This window comes from Lepisma saccharinum, chromosome 3 (assembly GCF_977018435.1).
Source record: "Lepisma saccharinum chromosome 3, izLepSacc3.1, whole genome shotgun sequence".
NCBI classification, from domain to species: Eukaryota; Metazoa; Arthropoda; class Insecta; order Zygentoma; family Lepismatidae; genus Lepisma; species Lepisma saccharinum.
In genome coordinates, this window is record NC_139231.1 from 112,335,906 (window position 1) to 112,357,414 (window position 21,509).

Sequence of the window (21,509 nt, forward strand, 5' to 3'; positions counted from 1 at the left end):
CAATTTGTGCTTCGTTTGTTCCCTTCACGTAACTGCTGCCATCTGCATGAAGTAAATTGAAGTACAATTTGCGTGGCATGACGTCACGAAAACATGTAGTGAAGTTTCTGCGTGTAAATAATTTCATTAAAATTTTAGTGTACTGGATGCAAGTAAACATTTGCAAGATATACTTTCAACACAGTTGAGGTAATTATAAGGATTACATTCATTAAACTTTATATGAGTTGCAAAAAAGAGTAGTATTATTACGTGATGCTTTTTCTAGGTCAAAGAAGGTATTTCAAACTAATTTGACAAACCATGTAAATTATCATTTCCATTCGAAGTACCGCAATTAGTAGAAGTTCGTGAGAAAAAGAGGTAGTTATATTTAAGTATAAACGACCTAATCGTGAATAGCTCTTCGAAATCATCATTGACAGGTCTCGCACGGTTGTGTATTTACGCCCAAATTATATTTTCTGACGCAAAAAAAGAACTTATTTGATGTTACCTGACTTCCGCTAATGCCTCTTAATAAACATAATTGTTCTTGAATAGATGGGAGTGGCATGAAAAACACAGCTAACTAATAGTAGTGATTTACATTCCCCCAGCTTAGGTTGTCGATTTCAGTGTAAAATGAAAATATGTACGGCATATTGTATCTGGAATTCTCTGAATAAATTAATTGTGTGTGAAATTTGGTGTTCTAATTTGTTTCAGAAATAATTCTCTCAAGTAACAACCATGTCCCAGTCAATGGTACCTGGAAGTCCCCCAATATCGAACAAGGACAGTCCGGTGGAAAGAGATCTACATGAAATGCTTAAAGACACTCCCACCATGAACGAGAGTAACAGCGCAGTCCATGCTGGAACCACGCCAGTGTCCCCACAACATAGGAATTTTTCTCAGCATATGCATCAGCCTCCAACTTCATTACCACTCACATCTACAAATGGTAATTACCATTCATGTGTATCTTTATGCTTCATCTATTGTAAAGTAAAGTGAACAGGGTAGCCTCGACCCTCTGTACCTCCTAGAGAAAGTGAAATATCTTGCATGGTTTATGAAGATGATGTTGTTTATGAACATTTTCAGTTCATTTTTGCTCGTGGAAATGTGTTATTGTGATGTAAAGGAAGTCTGTTACCTTTGAATGTGTAACTTTACCGTGTAGTAGAACAGCCGAAAGGCTTCGTGCAAGTGAATATAGCACCCAACACGACTTTCCACAACAGCAGCTATAATTTTACGTAGTTAGGTTTGGAACTGATAGTTATTTCCGACGTGTTCTTTCCCTGTTGTAGTGTGCATACAAACAGTGAACACCTCTTAATCATATCTGTGACCAATTTCTAAATCCTGTTTTTCAAAACCCTGTAAGGAGAATGCTATTTGTTATTGATCCTTGTAGCATATTAGCTTTAATAACTATTTCAAACAATTTGAAATTTTTATAATACTGTTACTGAACCTTAGCAGTAGTAATTCATACATTCAAAATTTCAAAAATTGGAATGTTAAAATAAGTGGTTTTTTTTTCATCTTAGATATTTTGACATTTATTCTGGGTGCAGGATTATGTGCATTTTGCTTATCCTCCAAGCTGGAAAACTGGTAGCAGATTGTGTCATTGATTAAATTTCAGCTGGCTTCCGTTGCTGAGTGGTCACAGTGGCCTATGGAGTGAATGGCGCCAGATCAAACCCTGGCTTTTTTACTTTTTTTTTCTTTCCCCCGATTTTTAAATGCTTTAAAACTCCTGAGAAGGACCGAAATATTGGAATTTTGAGACACAAATCACACACAACCCCCATTTTTTTAAAAAAAAATAAAAATGCTTGAAATTGTTTTGTATGTTACTAATTATTTCTATTTTTCCACAGCGCCATCTGTTGTGCCATTAACCCCCCCAAGCCCTTCACAGAATGGAGATCCACACCTAGTAAAGAATTCACAGTCAAAAATCGAAACGATTAAGAACTGGAGTATTTCTACATACAAATGCACGAAGCAACTCATGTATGAAAAACTAGGGAAAACATCACGGACTGTTGACACTGGTAAGTTCAAGAGTTTGTGTATTTTTTTCTCCTTTTCTTTAAATCACAAAATGCTATCAAGTTGTGCTTTTGAATAAGGTAAACTTTATAAATGTAATTATGATATATTTATACGTTATGTGTAGAGGAACATGCTGAAAGATATAAAATAACGGTAAAAGTTTACTATCCGTCGGACACCTATAACTTCTGAGTTTTCATCAATTTTTGACATTCGTACTTACCTATCTGCTTCGCGGAACATTCCGTGAATGGTTTTTGGGGCTATCCATCCCGGAATCGGTGCAAAATTTAATCAAAAAAATTATTTTAGTTCGAAATTTTTGACTCAAATTTCTCACCGATTCCGGGCTCCGCCCCTGGGGTAATTGACCTACTGCCCCCAGCCACTAACGCGGCCCCGCCTCCGCTCCAGCTCCCCGGCTTTTTCTATACACTCCCTGTTAAAGGCATGTTATAAATTGGCCTTAGTCAACTGCCACCAAATGAGCCCCAAACTTTTAAATTTGAAGAAATCCGTTTCCAGGATACAGAAAACTTACCTGAATTTCACACAAAACACCTTCCCGATGTTAGACAATACTACAGAAACTTATTACGGTAAGTAGTTTCTTCTGTAGAAATGAAGAAATCTGTCCGACAGATAGTAAACAAGTACCAAAGTAATTTTCTACGTTAGTCCCTTTACAAATTTCTAGCTAATCATAGAATTCTTCCTGTATAATATGTGAATGTGACAGGAGTCTAAAATGTAGTGTGTAGAAAGTAAGAGTTGAATTTTAAACTATTTATATCTTTATATTCCTGTGACCATGTTACAGTGGACACATGCCATTTTTAATTGCAAGAGAAATATTGTGAACTTAATTTTAAACATAGTTACATAATAATGTAAACAAACTATAAAGTTATGTTCATGTATATTTCTATTTTGTTATTTTATGTTGCTTTTCTGCTATTTTGGCCAATTGTGATGATGATGATGTATGATTAGATGAAATTAATGATGCTTAGGTCGGAACTTGAAACTGGGTGGTGTGATCAAAAATCTACCAGTTAATGCATTCAGCAACTGTCATGTATGTACATGATCTGCAAAAATTGAGAAGCTCTACATGTTTATGATATGGTCTATGGTGTGGCCGATATTGAAAAGCTGCAAGTAAAATTACAAATTTTACACATTTAAAAGTTTTTAAAAAGTGAGGATATGTATGCACCATTAATGTCTTATCAAGCAACATTTGCAATTTTATATCAGATTGGTAGATTGTTGGAATTTGTAAATTTTATCTTCTGGTGTGGGCAAAAATTACATGGATCATGATTGTAGATCTCCATGTGTGTCCTTTTGATTTTAAATTTAAAACCAGATAATTTTCTGTTTTAAAAAAACCTTTTTTCAATATTTTAAATAGTACATTCTGCTTTCCTATTTTGTTAGTGTAATTTCTTAATTTTCCAGAATTGGAGTCCCAGATCGAACAGTTGCGTGACACTCAGAGAAAATATTCTAACATATTACGGCTTTCCAGGGCTTTGACCAGCCATTTTTATCATGTGGTTCAGACACAGGTATATTTTTCATACATATGTATTTGTTTATGCAGTGTTCTGTGGAAGTGTCAATTTACATTCTTCAATGTTACAATGTTTTCTTACTATTCCATTTAGTAAGTTGTTAGTTTCTTAGACACCAGCCACAGAGATGCATGATAATGTTTCTCCAACATTTTTTCAACATTCCTGATGAATTGCAAAGATTTTGATGTCCAAACTGTATGATAATTATTAATAATTCTTAATGATAAAAAATTGAATAAAACCAAGGGTACTTTAGTATTATACGGACTACCTCATTGCAGACCCTCTGTTTTCTGGGAAAGCAAAGAAAGTACCCTTTATTTTAATGCTAAGAGAACCAAACCTGGCCTGCCTAACCTAACCACGAAAGCATATATTGAACAAAATCATAAGTGTTACTTTGGCTTTCCCAGAAAACATATGGTCTGAAATGAGGTAGTTCGTGTAATACTAAAGTACCAAACTAAGTAACTGACAAGTTATTCCATGGCATATGATTTTTTTGTGTCAATCATTGTATGAACTGTGGTACATATTTTCCTAATTTTGTGGCTGTTAAATTTTATATATTTGTCAAATCTGGTGGTGGGAGATTATTCTAGCATATTATTTAGTTAATTGTTAGCCACCTGTGAACTTCACTTATTGCTAGGTTTATGGGGATTGAATTGTATGTCTGCTATGTCATTGCCAGCAAATTTTGCACCGTACGGAATGATGTGATCAAAACTATGCAATGGTCACCCATACCACTGATGAAAAAATTAAATTCTTGCTTTAGTGTACGGAGTTCAAGATTCAAACCAATGTCTCCTGCATAGTAGTTAGGAGGACACTAAGTGCTTAGTACAAAATTAAATTCTGTGTAGATAATTGAATAATTACTTAAACACATTCCCACATAGCTGAATGGTGAGCTCTTTTGCTTTTGATCTCTGGTGTGAATTTGAAAGCAATAGTAGCAGCCTCCAGGCTCTAAGGCCATAAAAAAGTGGTGATGGAATTCCATCAGCTGAACATGCATTGTTCAATGAAAAGCCACCAGGCAAGCTTTGGCCCATCAATGGGTGTTGAACCATGGAGGAAAGTGAAACATTTATAATTCACATATGGACATTAGTTGTGTCCTATTCCCAATAGAATTGTAGTACAACAAATGTGCTTAATATAGGGTCTGGCAATATATATTGACCACTTTCAAAGGTTGGTATTCACGACGACCCTGCAGTAGGGATAAAACCAAGCATGCTAGGTAAGAGCACGAAGGATGCCATTTCTGTAATAATGGAGCCTTGGATCCCTGAACACTGTGACTTTATGGTAGAGCCATATTTTAAAATTCATCATTGTATGGTAGCTGTGCAGCATAAATTTCGATGCAGTTTAACATTAGGACGACACACAGTACGGAGGTGGGTAGCTTATTTCCAACTGCACGTACCACTCTATAATTGATGGCAACGTGATTGTCTGGGACATAGTGTGGCCTGCAAGATCACCCACTCTGACTCCCTGCAATTTCTTCCTCTGGGGGTACCTGAAGAGCTGAGTTTTTCCAACACTCTTTTTAACTTAGATACCCTTTAGAGAGAGAATTAAAGAAGTCATCCAGGCAATTCCACCTGCAATGCTGGTGTCTGTAATGGATAATTTTGTTCATGAACTCCATGAGTGTAGCTACAATATGAAGTGGTGGCTATCTACCTGATAGAAGCAATTTTCCGAAGTTAACAGTGTTGTCATTGTGTTACAAACAACATTATGTTGTCTCTCAATTACCACAATCTTGTTTTACATTAGCTGTATTCTGTTACTAAGAAATATATTAAAATGGTAGATATATATTGCCGGACTCTGTATTTATGTAATTTATAGTGTGTTACTTAGTTTTCATGAGCACCTCGAAATATGTATGAAGAAATCTTGATAGTTATTTGGTCAGCAGGCCATCTGACTGGCATGCAGAAGACTAGGGTTAAAAACTTCCAGGTGCACAGGATCTCAACTGGTCTTTTTCCATCAATCCCCTCGGATAGACAGCACTGGAACCCACCCAATTCCTCATCTCCTTGTGAGAGGGTATCCGTAGAGGCCACTAGAATGTAGTACTGATCATATCATTTGTAAGTGTGATCATAGTTCAGAATGTGCGGAGTCCAGTGTTCAAGTAGCAGCAGAGGAGACCAGGGAATTCTGAATAAACAATTGTGACACTTCAACGTTCCCAAATTTTTCTAAATTTAAAAATATCCTTTTCTAAAATTGCCCTCTTCTTTTCCAGCATGCTTTGGGAGAGGCATTTTCTGATTTAGCTCAGAAGTCGCCCGAGTTGCAAGAGGAATTTTTGTACAACTCTGAAACGCAACGTAACCTCACAAGAAATGGCGAAACCTTATTGGGAGCATTAAACTTCTTTGTGTCGTCGGTTAACACGTTGTGTAACAAGACAATGGAAGACACCTTGTTGACCGTTCGGCAATATGAAAATGCAAGGTAAGGACCACTATTGTCTTCAGTATGCATTTTTGATTATATTACTACCCAAAATTATCTCTATGAATCACAGAAACATTTGTCTATTCATCCCAAATGCCCTCCAAATAGAAATCAGGAATTATTTAAGTTCTTGCTGCACCTCATGATATTTTACTTTTTAAATTGCCATATTTGCCGGCGTATATGAAACACTTTTTTCTTTAAAAATATGTCTGATAAACCGGGCATGTCTTGTACGCCAATACTCAGTTTTTTGATTAGGCCTACCTTCATTTCTGGAAATTTTCTGTTCCGAGTTGGACAATTTATTTCTTGCTTCCTTGCAGCGTGTGACGAAGATTAATATGTATTCTTTCCTAGTTAGATTAGGTAAGTTAGTTTTTGAAAGAAGACCTACACATTACTTTATATTTGAAATACTGTAAATTAATTATAATATTCAGTCATAAAGCTCAAAAAAGGGTACAAAGAAGGGTGTCTCATGTTCCTGTGCATCTTATATACCAGCAAAGACAGTATATGATTGGACTTGACTGATTTAAATTCAACATATGTAATTAAATTTGTGAGGAAATAAGAATAAATTAGCTATGTAATGATCTACCTAAAAGAGTGAAGTGGCAGAAATTTTGTTTCAGTAGTTTCAGAGAGTGAAAGTGGATACAGAGCTGAAGTGAGGAACATCTATTGCAGAAGCGAAGGGTTATGACCAAAGTGGTTGATATGATTGTCGTACACTTCCTTACAGTGCACATTCTTTTCTTATTCACCTTTAAATTCTAGTTAAACATTATGATTTGACTTAATTCATCAGATACTTCGTGGGTGGTAGCCATCTGATGTTAGAAGCCATGCCACTTTAAATAAGCTATAAACAGAAGAATTTCTTATTGTATTGAATGTGTGATGCATTTTAATAAACACTTGGAAGTGAGATTTATGCTTGCATTAGACAACAATGCACACTGGATGTTGCCACATCATCATGGCAACAGTGATTCTTAGCATTTGCTCTCCATGGTATTTATTGTCCACTGCTGTGGCTCTGTGCATCCAGATAATGGTAAATGGTAGTGATATTATAATTAGCAATAATGTTGGGTAGAGATCGCCATGTGAAAGAAAATTCCCATTGAGACCATGTAAATTAAAAGAAGGATTAAAATAGCAAAGAATAGTAAAAATTTGATTAGCCACTGATGAAATATTTGAAAATAAATATGGGGGAAAGTTTTGCAACTGACATTAATATAACAGATGAGTGTTGAGTACCTGTTCATACAGAAGATGAACTCTCAGTGGTTAGTGTAGGTGATCATAGTGTAAGTACATTGTACCTATTATAAAAGAAATGAGAATTTCTCTTAATCAGTAAGCAAAAATATAATGGAACCAACACCAAGATTATAGGATCTAGGTAAACGGATTGTACATCCAATGGTAATAGTAGGCAAATTGTCCATCACTACTAATAGTAGGCAAATTGTCCATCACTACTTTTATTCAATTTGTTTTGCACAATGTGGTGATTGTGAATTGAAAAACATAAATATGCAGAGGACTACAACATAAAATAGCAATGGACAATTTACCTACTATTTTCTTTGCTGTTGGCTGTACCTGTAAGCAATCAACAGCACTGAAATAGTACAGGGTGGTGAAAAAAAAAAAGATAACTGAAATTCTGAAACATGTACATATTTTGGTTACCTTTTTTTTTTTGCACCACTCTGTACATGAGGATCCCCTGCACCCTTGTCTGAGTGATTAACAGTACACAAATAATGATCAGAGTAGGCGTTCGAAAAATTATCATTAAAAATTGCAAGAAACCGAACAGAGATTTGTTAGTGTAGTCAATTTGTAGCAATTGCGTCTGTAACAGACCTCTCTAGTGCTAAGTGGGTGGTGTGACTAGAAACATATGAGCAGTGTGTTCCAGGAAAATGAAAACAGTGAGTGTCTTATCAACTTAATGTTAAAGTGGGTTGACGTAGAGCACCGTTTGTTGTAAGGGAGTTGTGCGTGAATGCCAAAATCGTTTGTCTCCCACCAGGAATCGACCATCCACATCGAAGGTGAGAGCACTAGCCCAGGAATGTTAGTTGGTTAGGGTACTGAGCAGGTAAGAATATTCTTTGATGTGGTATAATGGACAATTACTAAGGTAATTCTTTTGTAAATCCAGAAATTTGTAACGACCCTGCGAGGTCGCCACATTTAACAGCCCTGCGAAGTCGCAGTATTGTGTTTTGTTGGGAAGGTATGGATGAATAATGCATGCTAAATGTTTAAATGTGTTAACGGATCCACCTCTACGGTTATTAGTTTCGTTTATTTTTATTTGACCCTACGTGGTCGCTGTATTCTGTAAATGTTAACGGGTCCACCTCTACGTTGATGAACTTAGCTCAGGATTAGACCCTGCGTGGACGTTGTATTTGGTAAATGTTATCAATTATTGGGACATGATAATTAAAGGTCAAAAACCAGAAAAGTGGAATGTGAAATGGAAAAAAAATGTAAATTAGCTCAGCGAGAAGCACTCTTTGAAATCAGTAAGTACTTGGCAGAAAGGCCTGGAGTTCAAATTCTGAGTACAGTGTGAATGTTTATGACATGAGATGGTTAGCCATTTTTATTGTCATTTATACTGTTCAATTTGTTGATGCAAGTGAGTGGTAAGGGTAAAGATAAAGACACTTGGGTAAGTGTGCTAAAGGACATCTTTGTGATACGATTATAATAAACTGTTACATATATATGTATAAACCTGGTTTAGTCTTTCTTTACACCTAGCAAGCCCTGAGATATTTCTGAGTCCTTGTACTACGACTGAATCAGTTAGCACATATGGGTAACTTTTGCCGACCATCCAACTGCAGTGTTTAGCGTGTTGAACGCAGCCAGTACCAGTACTCCTGCGCCGTGGTGCTGAGCACTGCGTGGGTGGACGTTGCATAAAGTTTTGGCATCTCAACGTGGGGCACGAGAGATTGTAAAGACTGAAACCAGCAAGCCAGTGGGAGCCTTTTAGCTACAAGGACTAGAAAGGGCTCATAAGTGTCAGTGTTAGTGTTCTTCCAAAGAATTCACGAAGGTGAAGATATAGTGTCGGTAGTGGAAGAAACCATAGACGGTGTGCCAAAATGGAAAGGGACGCGTCAAGTATGAGCTTAAGAAGCAGAGGGAGGAAAACCGTAGATGAAGAAACTGGGTTCGGATGCTGTGAGAATACCGGAGGAGAGATGGAGTCCTTCCAGTGTTGCCAATGTCTACAGAAGTTTCATTGGAAATGTGAGGGGCAAGAAGAGACCTCAGTCTCCACTGCAGAGTCCAGATGCAAGACTTGCTCATCGGTACCCTTGATGGTTTTAGGACAAGAACCAAGTGCTCCTAGTACGACCCCATCAGACCATTGGTTATTAGAATGGCTGGTGAGAGATAAAGAAGAGAGAAAGAAAGAAAAAGCGGAGGAGGAGAAGCAAAGAAAGAAAGATATGGCTCAATTAGAGAAAGCTAGAAAGAAAGAGAAAGCAGAAGAAGAAGCTAAAAGAAAACTAGAGACACAAGAATTTAGGTCGCTAATAGAGTCTCTAGAAGAGAAGAGAGAAATGGAAAAACGTGAAGCAGAAGAGAAAAGAAAAATGGAAAAACGTGAAGCAGAAGAGAAAAGAGAAATGGAAAAATGAGAAGCAGAAGAGAAAAGAGAAATGGAAAAACGAGAAGCAGAAGAGAAGAGAGAAAGAGAATTAGAAACTCTCCATGCCTTAGTTCAAGGTCAAGAAGAGAGGAGACAGCAAGAAGCTGAAAGAAGCAGAACAGAGATGCGAACACTTTTCTCCCAACATAAGACAGACCAGTTAGAAAGTCTTAGGGAGGAATTAGATAAAATTAGAATCTCTTGTCAGCTGGAAGTAGTGAAAGTAGTGGAAGAACAATTAGAACCTTTAGCTGTCTGGCGTGGTGAAATGGAGCAAGAGCAGGAACAAATGAAGAAAAATTTAGAGGTCTGTCTGCAATTGGTAGCTCAGTCTACGACGGAAAATGGAAGTGAAGAACCAGAGAGAGTTAAGCAGATAGAAGCATCTATAGAAACCATAAGTTCAGCAGTAAAGACTCTGAGTGAGCAGACCATAGTTATGGAGAAGGCGGTCCAAGAACAGAAAGTAGCTGCAGAAACGATGGCTAAAGCAACCTGCGAAAAGGTGAACTCTCTTCGCGGAGAGACACAGAAATTGGAGGTATCTCTTCGGCAAGAAATACATGAGCAGACTGGGTCTATAGTCAGAAGAGTAGGCAAACTGCAAGATAAAATTGAACGGTTGCAGCTACAACCGGGAGTGCCTTCTGATGTTCTCCCAGATTCCATTGAACGAAATAGAAGTCTGAATCCTGAAGCAGCCTCTTATGAACCTCCTAGAGTGGTGCAGAATCCTTTCTATATGGGAACCATTCAATCGGATAAGCGTAAGCGGCCTAGAGAAGCAGATAGTTCCGACGGGACATCTCCTCGGCGAAGAACCGAATTTAAGATGCCTAGAATGTCTGACATCGCACACATCCCCAAGTTCAAGGGTGATATCGAAGCTCAGTCAGCTGAGAAATATCTTCGTGAGCTCAATGTAAGCTTCGAGCTCATGCAAGTGCCTGACAATTACAGACTCGAATTGCTACCTAGAGTATTCACAGGTAAAGCTGAACATTGGCTGGCAGGTAACATAGACAGTTTTGTTAGCTATGCTGATTTCTGCATAAAGTTTAAAGAAGAGTTTGCCTCCGAGAAGGCTAAGCAGAGACAATTAACCGCAGTAAGAAATAGAAGATATTCCCGTCCAGTACATGAAAATATGGAGAGCTTCGCTTGGAGCATTTACGCCGCGTATAGGAATCTAAGTGACAACTTCAGCGAGAGCGAGGTGCTGAATTTAATCATTGGTCAGTTACCTTATAGAACTCGAAATCTCTGCCTTGCACACTCTCCCCGAACAGTCGACGAATTGACCAGTTTCCTCAAGGACTTTGAAATATATGATGACCCCGACTTCTGGAGAAATAAAGAGGACTTCAAAGGTAAAGAACTTCCCCATAAGAATTTCAAAGTGCGAAGCATTGAGACCAAGGGTGACACTAAACCTGAAAACTCTTGGAGCACTCGGAATTTTAATAGATTTGGAGGTAACAGAGGACTGAACCGTAACCAGAATGGTCGATGGGAATCTTATCGACCAAATCGAGGGCCAGATCGCAGATTTCCCGATTGGAGGAGGAACAATCAGGGACGCAGTAGTCCTAATTCTCCTAGGCGACCCTCACCTAGAGAATCGGGACCAAGTGGAAGACAGTCACCCTCCAGAGAAGTTTTGACCTCTGAGCAGGAGGAAGCCCTAGAAACAACCCGGGACTTCTTGCATAATCAAAGGTCTCAATACTGCCAAACAAACTAGGTCCTTGTCTAGGTGCTTCGTTCCCATTTAGGCAAGGGGCCTCAGAGGAGCGACCTGATACAACTATCCAAGAACTAAAGGTTAACTTCCAACTAACTGAAACAGAAGAAGTAAAATTACAGAGTGAACTGAAATCCGCAAGGGAATCAAGGATTAGATATAAATCACCAGCAGTGGCTGCAAAGTTAATAGATATACCAGTGACTTGTGTAATAGATACTGGGAGCGAATGCTCTATTTTAAGTTATGAAATTTGGACTAAGTTAAAGGAACAAATTCCAGGTATTCAAGTGCAGAAGGTTCCAGAGATAAGATTGGTGGATTTTTCTGGGAGCCATAGGAAGCGTGTCTTTGGCAGCAGACGTGTGGAACTGGAGATTGAAGGTATGGTGTTCAGTACTGAAGTTTTTATATTGAGAGGGTTTGGTACAGATCTTCTTTTGGGCATGCCATTCTTGAAGCAGCACGAGGCCGAGATAAATTTCCGAAGAGACTCGGTAAAATTGTATTTTGGAAAAACTCCGGATCAAGATGTAGGGAATCCACTGGTTGTTGAAATTGTGCGGTACATCCAAAAGGTCCAAGAAAGAGACGAAGAGTGGATGTATAAACCGACAGACCTCAAGGAGAAGGTCGAAACTATAGACATTCTGAATGATTCCCAGAAACAGGAGTTGCTGCAAGTGCTGAATCAATATATAGCTGTGTTCTCAGAGAAGCCCGGTACCATGGAAAGTGCAGAATGTGAGATCCTTTTAAAAAGTACCGAACCAGTTCATCGCCCGCCATATCCAGTGCCGCTCTCGAAAAGGGCCGCTCTAGAAAAATAACTCAGCTTGTGGAAAAGCTGGAACATTATTCAACCATCGGTATCACCATATCTAAATCCATTACTAGTGGTGGATAAGCCCGATGGTAGTGTAAGACCGTGCCTGGATTTTCGACTATTAAATGCTATTATGATTGTTCCTAAAAGCTCAGTGCCACCTATTGATGAGTCATTGCAGAGATTTAAAACAAGCCCAGTATTTTTCGAGTTTAGATCTAGCTTCAGGCTATTTACAGATTCCTTTGAAACCAGAATGCCGAAAATACACTGCTTTTTCGTACAAAGGTCGCCAGTACGAATTCTTGAAGATGCCTTACGGCTTATCTAATGCTGTGTCTACCTTTGTGTCAGTAATGCATACAGTTTTTGGACCTGAAACTGAAAGTTATCTGACAGTGTACATAGACGATATTCTGATTTTTGATGTGGATTTCGACAGCCATATCCAACATATAGAAGAGGTGCTCCATAGATTAGAAGAAGTTGGACTTAAGGTGAAACTTCGCAAATGTAACTTTGCTAAAGGTGAATTGGTTTATTTAGGCCATTTAATTTCGGGAGATAAGATTAAAATAGACCCGAAAAAGAACGAAGCCATCCTGAAGTTTCCACTACTTAAAACTAAGAAAGATGTCAGGAAATTTTTGGGGCTCGCAAATTGGAGACGGAAGTTCATAAAAGATTTTTCAATTAAGACAGAACCATTGCTTAAGTTACTCTCTAAGACCGCTAGATGGAACTGGGGTTCAATGCAACAATCCGCCTTCGACCAGCTTAAACAAGAACTGGTAACCGCTCCTGCCCTGGCTCAACCTGATTTAGACCAGGAGTTCTGCATACAGTGTGACGCTTCGACCAAAGGCTTAGGATGTGTCTTATTTCAGGAGCAGAACAGAGAGAAAGCTGTAACCCAGTATGCTAGCAGGAAGCTAAAGAACAATGAAGTACACTACTCCATTCATGAACTGGAATGCCTGGCCATACTTTTTGGAGTAAGCAAGTTTGAGATTTATCTTCGCGGGAGACATTTCAAAATCTACACTGATCACAGAGGGTTAGTTTGGCTCCAAAATTCCAGGAACTGGAACTGTCGACTCACCAGATGGTCCCTGAAACTACAATCTTACTCTTTTGAAATTATTTATATACAAGGAAAGGAAAACACGGTTCCCGATATACTCAGCCGTTATCCAGTCGAAGAGAGCGTCAAGGATGAGGACACCAAATTTTTCCATGTGAACTACGTTTGGCAAGAAAGGGGAGAAGTGGAGGATGTAGAGAATTGGATCCAGGCCCAAGAAGAGGATAATTTCTGCAAGCCGGTATTAAAGGTTCTGAGGCAAGAGGAAGTTAACGACTCCCCAGTTGAATCCAGGATAAAAAGGTTGTATCAAGTGTATGGAAACCTCTTATTTAGGAAAACATCTGGAGATGAAGTCTCCTGGAAATTGTGTGTCCCCGAGAATCTGAAAAAGAGGGTCCTAAAGGAGAACCACGACGAACTGGGTCACTTCGGCATGGCTAAAACTCTTAAGAAAATTAAGAGTAGATATTTTTGGCCTAAATTGAAGATGGATATAGCCAAACATGTTAGGGATTGTCTCACTTGCGCTAAAACGAAAATGGACAAATTAGGTATATTGAAGGATAAGCTACACATTAACCAGAAAAATCCTCATGAACTTTTATCAGTCGACCTAATTGGAAAGTTACCTATGTCTCATGGGTACCAGTATATTTTGACCATGGTAGATGTAGGGACCAAATTTGTCTCCACTTACCCTCTGAGACGAGGAACGGCCAGGGAAATCCTTAATGTAATGGAGAGAGGATATTTCTCCCATTTTCCAAAGGTGAGAGCAATTCTATCTGATAGAGGAACACAGTTTACTTCGGGATTGTGGAAGGAGTATTTAGGTAAGAAAGGGATTAAGTATTACTTCACCACTGCTTATCACCCCAGTAGTAATACCATCGAACGAATGAACCAAGAAATAGTGCGGTTACTCAGATTGTTCTGTCATCGTGAGCACCAGTCTTGGTCAAAGTATCTAACCGAAATTTCATGGCTCCTAAACAACTCTGTTTCAGACGTTACAGGATACGCACCTTCAGAGTTATTCTTTAACAGGCCTGTGCCTAATGAAGTTCTGGACCACTTCAACTGGCCCATCGACGAAGCTGATTCCCAAATAGACAACTGGGATCAAAAGTTATTCATGGCAAGAGCTAGAGAACGCTCCAAAAGTGAGAAAAGGAAGTTTAAAGTAAAAGGAAATGCATTCCTGTTGCAAGAAGGTGACTTGGTTCTTGTCAGGAACCATAAGCTGAGTTCCAGAAGGAATAAGACAATCGCCAAGCTATTTGAGGTGTTTATTGGCCCCTATGTCGCTACGGATGTTCGAAGCAACACTGCCCTGCTGTTGAACCCGACGACCAAGAACCCAGTCGACAGAGTCAACTTCGACAACCTTCGCCTTTACAGATGTTCTCCGGAGCGAAGAAGAGGACCAAGTGACTTTAGTGTAGAAGAGACAGAGACTCTTACCAGTTTGATCTTTAATATTTCCAGTAAAAATTTTTTCCAGAAATTGTAAGTTTTAAATTTCTACCAAAAATTTTTGCCCGAGGAAGGGGCGTATGTAACGACCCTGCGAGGTCGCCACATTTAACAGCCCTGCGAAGTCGCAGTATTGTGTTTTGTTGGGAAGGTATGGATGAATAATGCATGCTAAATGTTTAAATGTGTTAACGGATCCACCTCTACGGTTATTAGTTTCGTTTATTTTTATTTGACCCTACGTGGTCGCTGTATTCTGTAAATGTTAACGGGTCCACCTCTACGTTGATGAACTTAGCTCAGGATTAGACCCTGCGTGGACGTTGTATTTGGTAAATGTTATCAATTATTGGGACATGATAATTAAAGGTCAAAAACCAGAAAAGTGGAATGTGAAATGGAAAAAAAATGTAAATTAGCTCAGCGAGAAGCACTCTTTGAAATCAGTAAGTACTTGGCAGAAAGGCCTGCAGTTCAAATTCTGAGTACAGTGTGAATGTTTATGACATGAGATGGTTAGCCATTTTTATTGTCATTTATACTGTTCAATTTGTTGATGCAAGTGAGTGGTAAGGGTAAAGGTAAAGACACTTGGGTAAGTGTGCTAAAGGACATCTTTGTGATACGATTATAATAAACTGTTACATATATATGTATAAACCTGGTTTAGTCTTTCTTTACACCTAGCAAGCCCTGAGATATTTCTGAGTCCTTGTACTACGACTGAATCAGTTAGCACATATGGGTAACTTTTGCCGACCATCCAACTGCAGTGTTTAGCGTGTTGAACGCAGCCAGTACCAGTACTCCTGCGCCGTGGTGCTGAGCACTGCATGGGTGGACGTTGCAAATTAATGCTTTAATATTTGTGTAAGTTCAGAATCATTTTGTTTATATTACAGTGGAACAAAAAGTTGGACTTGCCTATGTGTCATTGTGATTTCCAGGTATTTGGGGGGTGGGAGGTATTTTGTTTTGTATTTTGCAATATGTTCTGCTTTTGCAATATGTTTATGTTAGCATTAAAGACCAAGAGAGATTTTCATTTCAGAATAGAGTACGATGCTTATAGGACTGATCTAGAAATTTTAGCCCAAGCCCCCAGGAACGAGGCAAATACAGCAAGACTAGATGATGCACAAAGTAACTATGAAGTCCACAAGTCAAACTTTGAAAGGTTAAGATCTGATGTTTCCATTAAGCTGAAATTTCTGGATGAAAATAGGGTGCGTATTGTATGGAAGTGAATTTCCAAAAATGTACTGACTTTTGTTTTCAATAAGTGTGGTTACTTTTTCATATTTAGTAAAATCTTGTCATTGAAGTTCCAGGACTGAGTCATAGCAATGCATTGTTTGTTCAAGAGGCAGTGGCTTTTGTCATGGTGCCGTCATGAAAATAGATGAGGAAGTTGAACAGCAAGTGACATTAAGGTGTGTGTAAAGTTAGAGAATGCAGACGCTGAAACATGAAACCTCCAGTAGTCCTGTGATTTCAAGGCTGTCTCAAGAGGCTGTGTTTTTAATTGCACAAGAAGTTGGCTAATGGTAGAGTGTTGGTAGAAGATGACAATGTCTGTACAGTAGTCAACAATGTGTACTGTTGACAATGTAAATTAAGGTTCTGAAACAAACATGTGTTTCCAGGACACAAGTAGGCTCTGCTGATCTGACTTTTGACCATCTGGACAATGGTTCTTATTGCATAACGATGCAGGACCACACAATATAGTCTGTCAGTCCTGGAGTCTCTTGCTAAACACCACATCCTCCATATTCTCCTGATTTGTCACCATGCAATTTCTTCCATTTCCCCCAGCAGGACATGGCAACTATCAAGAAGATTCAGATGGATTAGCAGAAGGGCATACCAGAAGCAGCTTTCTCGGGTTTCATCCAAAACCTTTAGAACTACTAGTAGTTTGTAGAGAACAAGGATCATTAGTTGTTGACTAACAGTTCTAGATCTTTCATGGCAAATGTTGTATATTACAAAGGTATATGTTTATACAGGCTCCACATTGCTCTTAGCTCCCAGTCACACGTTTCCACATGTCAAATTCTATTAGCATTTTTTTCATGGATAGTCCACACGTCCAGTGAGAATTTTTAGGCAATCTATCTTAGGAAAGATTTTGGGAATTCCTGCTGGGTTGATTTGGCCTTTTGAAAATAATCTATTTATTTAGAAATTTATTTTACAAAAATGCAATACATTTCTTAACAGATTCAGTACCAAATAACCTGTCTTATACGGAGGGTGAGGGCGGTGGAAGGCGAGGGCACTTTCTCTCTCTCTCTCTCTCTCTCTCTCTCTCTCTCTCTCTCTCTCTCTCTCTCTCTCTCTCTCTCCCTCCCTCCCTCCCTCCCGACAGAGAGAGAAGGAAAGAAAGAAAATTGGGGAGGGGATAAATTATATTTATCGTCATTTGAATACAGTGGAAACTATATTATTTTCCCTAATTTTACATTTTCGCACATTATCTTAGGCTCAGACAATAAATGACGAGACAGAAGATATTTCACAGTACTTACGTAACGAACCTCAGAAGTATTGTCCGCCACTGTTTAGGCATTTATCCCATTGTGACACCAGTCACAAAATAGCATGCTCGTAGAACTCCTTTGACTGCTGTTGAAACCAATTGCGCACGTACTCCTTGACGTCATCGTCTGATTGAAACCGTTGTCCCCGCAGTGTTTTTTTGAGCTCAGCAAAGATGTGGAAGTCACACAAAATGCTGGTCTCTGACACGCTTCGGTGCGCCACTCTGCATGTCGTCCCCCAAGCGACATGCATCCTTCGCGAAAGTGTTTGTTCCACGTCTGCACTCTTGCCCGAGACATACAGTGCCCCCACATATCCTTTCCATTCGTCGATGGATTTTCACGACCCCCCTACACCTTCCGCTGTCAAGAAGCGCTCAACACCCCGCTGCTCCTCTTTGGATGCCTTCATTATGCGTCGCAGTCAAACACAGAATGACTGGACACTGCCGCTGCTCGGTTAGCAGCATTTGCACATACCTTGCCACATGCACCATCTAGCGGGAAAACGTGTGTGAATCAGTTTCGTCACACCTGCACCTACATTTCGGGCCCGTCGACCCATTTCTAACTACCATAGTTTTGGTGTAATATCCTCCGCCTCGTTATTTATTGAATGAGCCTCGTTTGTTAATTCCTGATGGTCCCAGTAGAGAATATTGCATTGCGCAAATTTTGCCAATTTTACATTTTCTACATTTTATTCTCACCTTGGTCCCTCTGACAAACATAAAATCGAGTATAAGACGTAAGCGAGTTACTAAAGATATATCCGCAAAACTTACTTGTAAATGTTCTATTAATTTCGGTGGCCTCTGTCACCATCCACTTGGGAACTCGATGCATCAAGTAAAGCATTGAGTTCCCAAGTGGATGGTGGCAGAGGCCACCGAAATTAATAGAACATTTACAAGTAAGTTTTGCGGATATATCTTCAGTAACTCGCGTACGTCTTATATTATCAACCTCGTTGTATATTCCCCTCAAGATGAATAAAATCGAGATTCAACTGTAATAACAAAATGACAGAATGTAGGAAGTAGATCATGGCCAGTTTATTACAGTGTTGGGCCACTTTAAATTATTGGTAGATTTACACAATTATCAGTCCATTCCATCGTTTGTTTTTACTACGGCTGGACTGATACCAGTTGATACTTTTCCGGCATTCTGGTCTTTTCCGCAAAATTGCTGCACGATATTTTCATGCAGTCTTATTATATTGAAAATCATGCAAAATTCAAACTTTTTTTTTAATTTTGTACAAATTATGATAAAAAATTGTATTTTTATTACATAACATCTATTTTGAATATTCTAAAGATTTATTGGTAAATTTATGGATATAATTTGAGATTATTATTTACACACCAATATTGATCAAAGTGGTATCTGCTCAGCTTTAGTTTTTACCTAAATAAAACAATTTGATGTACTATTTACCATTACTAATTTATTGTTTCTTCTTGTTACAGATCAAAGTAATGCATAAACAGTTGCTTTTATTCCACAATGCAGTGTCAGCTTACTTTTCTGGCAACCAGCAGGCCTTGGAAGCAACATTGAAGCAATTCAATATAAAAGTCAAGTCACCTAACTCATCGTCTCCATCGTGGTTGGAACAGTAAGGACCTCCACATGCTTATATGTAATGCACTTACATTACTCCTCTGTATGGCAAAGAAGAAACAGGACAGTTTTTTCGTCACCAGTGCTAGACAAGTACATAATGTCTACTTTTATAAGATTTGAAGGGTGGGGGGATGGGGGGTTGTATGCGTTGCTTTGGAGAAAAGATGGTATCACATGTTCTCGGTGCTTTGGTGGTTTAAAAGTATTGGCATGGTGATGAAACTAGCATCATCACAATTTATAAATAAGCTAAAGTTAGAATGGCAGGAAGATATAAATTAAAAGTTATATTCCTCAAAGAGGGTGTTTTTTTAGGGGGCTGTGATGAGAAAAGACCTTCCCCAAACTTTAATGTGATAGTGAAATTTATAGAATATATATACATGGGAGAGAACCTGAAATAATTCCAAAAAAGTGCATTCCAATGTTTATTTATTACAAAAACATGCCATTTTTTTCTGCTAAATAAGCAGAAAACACATTGTCAAATGTATTACTTTTTTTGTTTGAAAATGTTTAAATAGTGTATTTAAAAATATAAGGTTTGATAGTACCCAGTTGTAAAGAAAATTGAAATAAGTATTATCAATTTGTACATATACATAAAAATATGGAAGTATTGTATAACTTAATTATTGTATTTGACAAGCGTGGTTTATAAAGTGAAACTATATTCAACATTACACTAGATAGGAGAATTAGACATGTAGTGTGTATGTAGTTACTGTTGGCATAATTGATTTGATCTCTCCCCTATGGGTGCTCAGTAGTAAAGTATTTTTATTTTCAAAATTCAATAGAACCCTTTTTAGTGGAGTACTTTTGAATTTTGAAGAATCTGTTTAGAAGTAATTTGAATAATATAGGCATATTGGTTTATTAGTAAAAGTTGTGGATAATTTTATGGATCCCATAATTCAATAAATAACATGCAAGTTAGTGTAAAATTCTTCCATTTTGTTGTTATTTTTATGAATATAAAGATCTAATTCGCATATTCTTGTTTTGTAAAGTTAATGTCTACTCAGCTTCTTTTTCAAAGAATGGAATATTTGCCATTTTTATGTTGTTAGTTGAATATCAGTTTTCAATATCAGGAAATTTATGTTCGTACTTTATCAGTATCATCAGAAATATCAGATGCATTCCATTCCATAATACAGAATAAAACATGCAGTTCATTAAAAAATATAGGAATGGTCAATAGAAATTGTAAATGATACTCATAAAGCACAGATATAACATTTACTGATACCAATAAGTGATATTGTACCGACCTGATATTAAATGACAAATTCTCCACCTTGACTTCAAATGGTTTATTCATCTCCCTAATTGATTTTTGCCTCAGAAAAAGAAACCATGTACATTCGGAAATTCAGTTTATCAAACCAGAATACATGAAATAAACCTTTATGTTCTTTAAGCTAGTAACAAATGGCCAGAATTGTGCATTGAATTATAGACTATTTATACAAATTGGATAGGTAAATTTAGTTGTTCAACCAATAAATTTATGCCATGATATATCGACCAGAACTGATAGAGTACAGATTAATCTATCTCATCCCTACCATTTTATACAACTAATAGTTTCAGATTTTTCATTTTAACTAACATTTATAGAATATATATACTCATGAGTGAATGGATTTCTGATTCCCCTGTCTTTATTTTGAAATAAAGTATTCAATGTCTACCACATAGATTTGACATGTCTCCATATTCTTGCCTTTTGTAACTTATACGTAGTAATAAAACCTAATTTGAGGTTAGATTTACTGAGCACTCCTCACAAAATTGAGAACGAAAAGTAGCAATGAAGCTTGCACTATTTATATATCTTTGTGCCATTTGTATTAAAGAAGGAAATAAGGAAGAAAACATGTATTTCCAATGGACACTCTTTCAGCTAGCATTAAAACTGATTGCGCAAATTAAAATCTAAAAGCAAGCTTTTTCTGCTAACATTATACACACACAGTATACCACATACCTCATTTGTTATACAGTGCTAATTGTTATGTTGAAGTGCCATTAACACCCCCATTCAATGCTACACTTTGCAAGTGTGTTTTTCTGTAGGCATTTTGTAGCAATATGTGTTTGTGTTAGGTATTTTCATATTGTAGTTTTATATAAGTGTGACGGAAAAGAGTGATATAATTTGTATTATTATTTTCTGAGAGTTCTCTCTTATTCTTGTGAATCTTTTTTGGTGCAAATGTAGGAAGTTAGTAAAATTTCAAGCTCCCGAGGTAGCATTGGAAGGGGGAGAGAATTAGTAAATTGCTATAGCAGTGCTTTGTCCTCTGTTTGTTAATGCTGTTCCTGAAATTCTGCTTTTTTTGTAATAACAAC

At 37.9% G+C, this 21,509-nt stretch overlaps 1 protein-coding gene across 1 annotated transcript; it reads left to right on the forward strand.

The window, feature by feature from the left end:
* The first annotated feature begins 54 nt into the window (after positions 1 to 54).
* Arfip (ADP ribosylation factor interacting protein arfaptin) lies at positions 55 to 20,244 on the forward strand. The gene is made up of 7 exons (XM_083119162.1): positions 55 to 189; positions 709 to 946; positions 1,878 to 2,054; positions 3,520 to 3,629; positions 5,920 to 6,131; positions 16,022 to 16,196; positions 18,992 to 20,244. The coding sequence occupies exons 2-7, from the start codon at positions 733 to 735 to the stop codon at positions 19,142 to 19,144; spliced, it is 1,041 nt and encodes a 346-aa protein (XP_082975288.1). The 5' UTR covers positions 55 to 189; positions 709 to 732; the 3' UTR covers positions 19,145 to 20,244.
* Positions 20,245 to 21,509: the final 1,265 nt, after the last annotated feature.

Bases quoted from the DNA above. Each gene is read 5' to 3' on its own strand.
- Arfip (XM_083119162.1), top strand. From the start codon at position 733: ATGTCCCAGTCAATGGTACCTGGAAGTCCCCCAATATCGAACAAGGAC. The intron at 947-1,877 runs GTAATTACCATT...ATTTTTCCACAG, and splicing joins ACCACTCACATCTACAAATG to CGCCATCTGTTGTGCCATTA. The intron at 2,055-3,519 runs GTAAGTTCAAGA...TTAATTTTCCAG, and splicing joins ATCACGGACTGTTGACACTG to AATTGGAGTCCCAGATCGAA.